Source organism: Elaeis guineensis, chromosome 1 (genome assembly GCF_000442705.2).
Source record: "Elaeis guineensis isolate ETL-2024a chromosome 1, EG11, whole genome shotgun sequence".
Lineage (NCBI taxonomy): Eukaryota > Viridiplantae > Streptophyta > Magnoliopsida > Arecales > Arecaceae > Elaeis > Elaeis guineensis.
Window position 1 is genome coordinate 140,676,389 of NC_025993.2, and position 6,444 is coordinate 140,682,832.

The window sequence follows — 6,444 nt, forward strand, 5'->3', positions numbered from 1 at the left end:
AACATGATGAATTTAGAGACATACACCGAAGATCTGCACCAGATGGTTGTCGAGATAGTTCATCAGTTGGCATTGACGGTTATCGAGCACCCCTAGGCTCGACCACCATTCATCACCCGAAGCAGCATGATCTCTAACATTGGGCCATCATGTCTAGTGGGGGTGTTGTTAGATGTATGCTCTAAAAGCCAATTGTTAGATGGCATATATTATAATTTCAGGACATAATATTATACTTATAAATTTTTTATTAATAAAATAGATAATTTTTATTCTAATTATATTTTATATGTATCTATGATTCGTCCAAGAGATTAATAGATGATGATATATATTCTCAAAGTGTTGAAAATTTAGGATATATATTCTTGATGGTTAATTCCTAAAAGCTCTCGATCAAGAGATCATCATGGAGGATGGTGATCAATCTAATTAAATCGATGTATGGATCGCTTTCCTTCCAGACAGATGAGTCTTGAGTCTGCAGTGTGTAGATACTAGAACGAGCATGTAGGTAGTTGTTAGAAAATAATTTGCACTGAACGTGACTAATATGAGAAACCACTTGGATATCTAATCACTCATCAGTGGTTTACTTGATGCTATAGTAGTGTGAGTGATCTTTTAACCTGTGGTGCCTGGACTATTCGTAGTGAGGCTACTATAGTTTGACTACACATATACTTGATCTCCTAACCATTTGGATTCTTACGGTGTATGTTGGCTACAGTAGGTTCAAATTCACTGTTAGAAATAGGATGTATCTAGAAGAAATCTATCGATCTTAGTAAAAAAAAAGTCCTATGTAATTTACAAGACTAATTTCAGAAAGTCTTCGATTGAAGCAAGTGTGAACACTGAAAAAGAATTTTCATAAAAATTCAAAAATGAACTCGAATCGAGTCAATCTTGTATATGACTGACGTTGGGGTTTGATAAGTATTTTATGATCTCCATCTACTCAGAACTCACGATAGAAGGACTGAATCATACGATAACTGTATCTAAATATCTAATTATTCTATTCTCTGGATTGCTACTACATACTGCTAAGTGTCACTGATGGATTGTGAGACTCATCGAGCATCGTTTTGATGATCAATGATGCTTGATGGGTAGAGTTAGAATTATTCTAATCCATTGAAAGGAGTTTCAATGATATTATGATAGGGATCATAATGTGTCTCACTACCAGACAGAATAGATTTATGGGATCACATATAATAGAGATCTTTGACTGATTAGATAGTTAAGTTGTGTTTATAAATCGTAGATGGATCTAATCATCAATATGATTGATAATTAATCCAATGCAAAAGTTGCAATAAAGAAAGTTAGTGAGTTATAGAAGGATTAATTAGCAATTGCATTTCAATTTAACTCAATTTAATTGAGCAATAGGGTTAAAATTAAGTCTAATTGAATTAGATTCAGTTTGACTTGGTTTGGTTTTGATTAGATAAGCCTGATTGGATTATGAGATAACCTAATTGCAAGAGAGACCAATTTCTGATTTGATTAGGACTTGGATGCACTTGATTTTTTAATTGGGTTAGGATCTAATTAGGAGAGATTGGGTTCCTAGTTGGACTAGGATTTTTTCTTTCCTTGGGTGCAACCAAATCCTAAATGGTTCGGGTTTAATTAAAGCATCATAGAGATCCTAGTCTGACTGGGACTCTGTCTCCCTAGCGCACGTCCCATAAGCCATGCAAATTTCTTCACGCCAATTTATTTTTGTGTAAGAAAGCTCTCTCTCAAGCTTCTCAACACCTCCCTTCTCTACCTCTTAGAGATTAGGATGAATTTCTATTTGAATTTGAATCCTAATCAGATAAGGTTTGACCTTATCTATCATTTGGATGCCAAATAAAAGGAGAAAAAAAGGGTGTGGGATATGAGTTTAGAGATCTGAATTTACTGTGAAAAATTTGAAAAAGTGGATGTGGGTTCTCTTCTTGGCATGGGGTTTTAGGAAGAAAAGAAAAAGGATTCTCTTCTTTTCTTCCTCTTCCTTTTCTTCCTCCTCTTTTTTTTCTTCTCTGAGAGGGTCTGAGAGAAATGAAGAAGGGTCCTGTTCAACCATCAAGAAGTGGTCTCTGCAAGAGAGCTAGTACCCTGGAGAGATCAAGAAACTTCTGATTAGATCAAGATCTTGTGTGGATACCTATAGAGACTGGATGATTGTGCAATTCGAGGAACTCAGACATCCACGATCATCAGCTGCAATGATCATCGACCTGCGATAAGGTATGGAGATTGGATCTCCTCTTCTCTTTCATTCTAAAGATCAGATTTCAAATGTATGATCTATGTTCAAATGATAAATTCTAGTTAGATGGTTTGGTAGATCTGTCTTATGTATGATTTGATCGAAAGACAGGTATTTTCATCATACAAAATTTTTAAATGAAAAAATCGATTTATAGGCACTAAATGCAAGTTGCAAAGTGGTGACTACGTAGACCATTCGGATAAAGCAATGCACTCTACATCAGATTTTCTACACTGCTCGTGGTGCACAAAAAATTCTTCAAAAAAATATATCATGCAGAGTAGTTCTTCCAAAAGCGTCATGCGAGGTGCTTCAACAACCCACATGACATGCAAACTTAAATATCATCTTTCTATCATATGGTTGCACCACTAACTCACCTCATTAGCCACCATCAACAGAGATGCCAATAGATTGGATATGGATCGAATCAATCTATATCTATATCCATCCTATCAGTAAAAACCTTGTGTCCATACTTGCTCCATACCCATCTGAGATCAGATCTATTAGAGATGTGGGTCAAATCAGATTGGATATATACAAAGGGTTAGTCGGATCAGATCGGATATATATAAATAATATAAAATTATTGTAATTTTGAAAGAAAATATATATTAAGATTATATCAGATCGGATTCGGATCGAGACATATCATTACCCATATCCGTATCCAATCCGAATCCGCTTTTAATATTCTTTATAAAATCTATGTCCATCCTAAATTCCAATCGGATTGGATGAAATTCATCCCATTTAAATTGGATCAGATCGGATATCTAGCGGATCGATTAAAATTGTCATCTCTAATCGTCAACATCAATAATCCAACCTGACAATTTAGATAAATATTTTTTTATGCCCAATTCATTACACAAAGGAAACCTTGTGTCATTACATGAACACAAGACAGCGAGAAATAAAATTAAAAGAAGCTAGGAAAAAAGGGAACACAAAAAAAAAAAAAAAAAAAAAAAAAAAAGAAAACTTGGAAGACCATTCCAAACCGAAAACCCAAACAAGGCTAGCTCACACCCCACACAACTCCACGCCACGTCCGTGCGGGCGCTCGCACGCTCAAAGAAGTAAAGGTACGTCAAGAACTCAAAAGAAGTAAGAGGAAGAGGAGCTCCCCAGCTGGAATCCGTCGGCGTCGTCCACCGTCGGCATCGGCCCGAACAATGGGCTGTGCACGTAACCCTCCTCGAAGTACATCCCACCAGAACCACTCGCCGCCGGCGAGCCGCACGCGTTGAACTCACCCGCGTCGCACCACATCGCCGCCGCCGCTATCTCCTCCGTCAGCCCTGGGGCGGAGCATTCGACCGCCGGAGCGTCCGTCTCCGATGACGACGTCACCACCAGCGGAGATATTGGTGGCGGAGGTGGTGTAACAGGTAAAGTTAACAACGACGAAGAAGGAGAAGAATAGCAGACCTCCGGTTTGTGGACTCCACCACAAATCATGGGTTCGTTGCCACGAAGAGCTTGGTGGTCGGGTAACGTGACCGGAGGGTAAGGTGACTCCGGGGTTGCTGCCGGCATGTAGAAGGGAAGCAGAAGGCTGTGTTGTTGGAGGTCAGGGGATAGGAAGGGGGTGAGGGAGGAGCCAGGTGGGAGGTCCGGATAAGCGAAGTTGGTGCGAGCGTGGGGCCCGCGGAGGGTGCGGGCGGCGCGGTCGTATGCGACGGCGGCCTCCTCGGCGGTATCGAAAGTGCCGAGCCAGTGGCGCTCCTTGGTCGCTGGGTCGCGTATCTCCGCCGCGTATCGCCCCCATGGCCGCCGCCGCACTCCAAGGTACTTCGTGCTGCCGCCCGTCCCGTTGCCATTGCGGTCGTTGTCTTGGTGCTGCCGTGGTGGTTTGCGCTTAGGTTTCTTCTCTTGCAGCCCGTTGGAGATTGGTGAAGTAGAAGAAGAGGAGGAGGTGGTGGTGGAGAAGAAATAAGAGAAGTCCATTTAAGCAGCAGATAGAATTTGAGGGAGAGAGAGCTGTGGGGTTTAGGGTGTGGGTGGAGAGTGGTGCAGCACGGTGGCGTTTATATAAGTCGAGAGAGGGGGAGAGAGAGAGAGAGATTCCTTTGAGATTTTACTAGGGTTGCCATTGAGAAAAGTTAAAATGATGATTTAGTTGGAGGATTTGAGACTTTGATTATAGGTGGAGTCCACCCATGATCAACCTAATGATTTGGACTGGTGGAAGGAGGCCACATAGATTTCTCCATGGATTCAAGGAAACAACTATAAGTAACAGTTGGATTGAGCAAATTTTATTGTTAAGATGTTGCCGCGAGGGAGACTCTTGAATGTGTTAGCTTAAAAATGGATTAGAGAGCACACAACGGAGTAGCTTTTCATGTTAAGAAATCCTGAGACGGCGTCATGATAAGATCAGCTATAACAAAGAAGGATATCGATTGCTAACTAGGTGGAAAACTTGAAATTGTCTAGGTTCCCCACAAGAAAAGTATTCAGATTTAAAATCAAGTCAAAATCATTAAGTTGATAGAGGAGTTGATTGTTTGTAGAACAAAATTGAGAACCTAGGAACTTGAAAGAAAAAGTCATTAACCTAGTTGGAAGAACTGAATGCATATGATTAGGACCGAAGTGAGTTACAGTCGATAAACATGATGTCAAAAAAAAGATCAGAGTCTTTGGCAAGTGCTGAGGAAGATAAATTTTCAGGTATCTATTATTTGCATTATATGCCTTTTTGGGTGCAAAAAAGCCTTGTACAATCCAAGTTCTTGTTACCTTAAGGTTATCTATGTAAGCATCCACCTAATTTGCATCTCGGTTTCATCAATAAACGTAAATTAATGCTTGGCTTTGATCTTTTCCCCTCATTTTTTATGGTTCATATGTTGATTCATTGATGGCATTTGAAGAAAGTGATCCAATATGGACTAAGACTAACCTAGTCTTACCTGAAAGAAAACGTGCAGTTGCATCAAAAAAGCATGCGTCTTAGGCCCGCATTAAAAAGCCAATGAGTAGTACAATAGTTTTTTAATTCTCTGATGATTATTCTCTCACGAAATGGAGTTTCTAATGATGAGGAGAGGTCCTTGCAAAACTTTTCCACACACATGATTAGAGGGCTTCACAGAAATGATTAGCATGTGCCATCTCTTCCCTTTAGATGCCATGCCTTAATATTCTAATTTACAAATACTTCTCCCTCATATAGATTTAATTTACAGAAGCAAAAGTTCTAGAATGTACATGCCCCTAAATAAAACGAGAAAAGTAGAAAGTTGGATCAGAAACTCATCATAGATTTGATTGCAACCATGAGAAAATGATCCTCTTTAGTGTTATCTAACTAAATATTTTTTGTTCCTATGAGAAATATATGATCCAAGATTTCTCTGCTGCTTTCAAATGCTTTAGCTTTGTTTATTGATTAATATATTTATTGTTTTAATAGGATGTTATATAACATCTCAGAGATCTTCTTTTTTTAAATGATCTATCTCTTTGATTATGAGGATTTCCCTTATACTTCATCGTCTAGATACTTTCCATTTTACAGTTGATCAAATTTGTCTATATAGGCTTGAAAATATATGTGATCCATGCATGTATATAACTCATGAAGGAATTGAGGCGATTTCTTCAGTTAGAATGGTACAAAGAGGGTCTAAAAACTCATGATGAGTATCAACATGAAACATCCAAAGTAGTCGATTACCATACAATAGATTTACAAAATATTTGAAGAGGGTGATGTAAATGTGGGTCCTTTTCACCATTGAAAGAGGGATATTCATATGGTCCATCATAAAAGTTGGTCGATGAAGGTTCTTAAAAGCTTATCAATATCACATACAACCATCCTCTCAATAAATTTAGATCAACATCAACCAGCTCCAATGGAAAGGACTGTCTTTATCAATTGTGTTCACCATCTTGCCATCATATAAGGGTGATGTGGCCAAGTCATATGCATTGTCCATCTCAATCACAAAGTGGGGAATCTATAAATGAATTATTGCTTTCCTTGTGAGCCAACACTTATATTAGTAACCATATATAAGGTGAAATATGAGGTCTGAGAACTTGGTGGCTAGCAAGTTAAAAAAGAGTTTGGTGCACTAGATTATTTTATGGGAGTTTGAATGTAGATCATGTTCTGAATCGCGTGTACAAATTTTTAAACCAAGGTA

General features: G+C 38.8%; 1 protein-coding gene across 1 annotated transcript; it reads right to left on the reverse strand.

Annotated features, from left to right (window-relative positions):
• Positions 1–3,360: 3,360 nt before the first annotated feature.
• Positions 3,361–4,265, reverse strand: LOC105035893 (uncharacterized). Its single transcript, XM_010911606.2, has one exon. It carries the CDS (start codon positions 4,229–4,231, stop codon positions 3,380–3,382), a length of 852 nt encoding a protein of 283 aa, XP_010909908.1. The 5' UTR covers positions 4,232–4,265; the 3' UTR covers positions 3,361–3,379.
• Positions 4,266–6,444: the final 2,179 nt, after the last annotated feature.

Coding starts and splice junctions, on each gene's coding strand:
- LOC105035893 (XM_010911606.2), bottom strand. CDS start 4,231: ATGGACTTCTCTTATTTCTTCTCCACCACCACCTCCTCCTCTTCTTCT.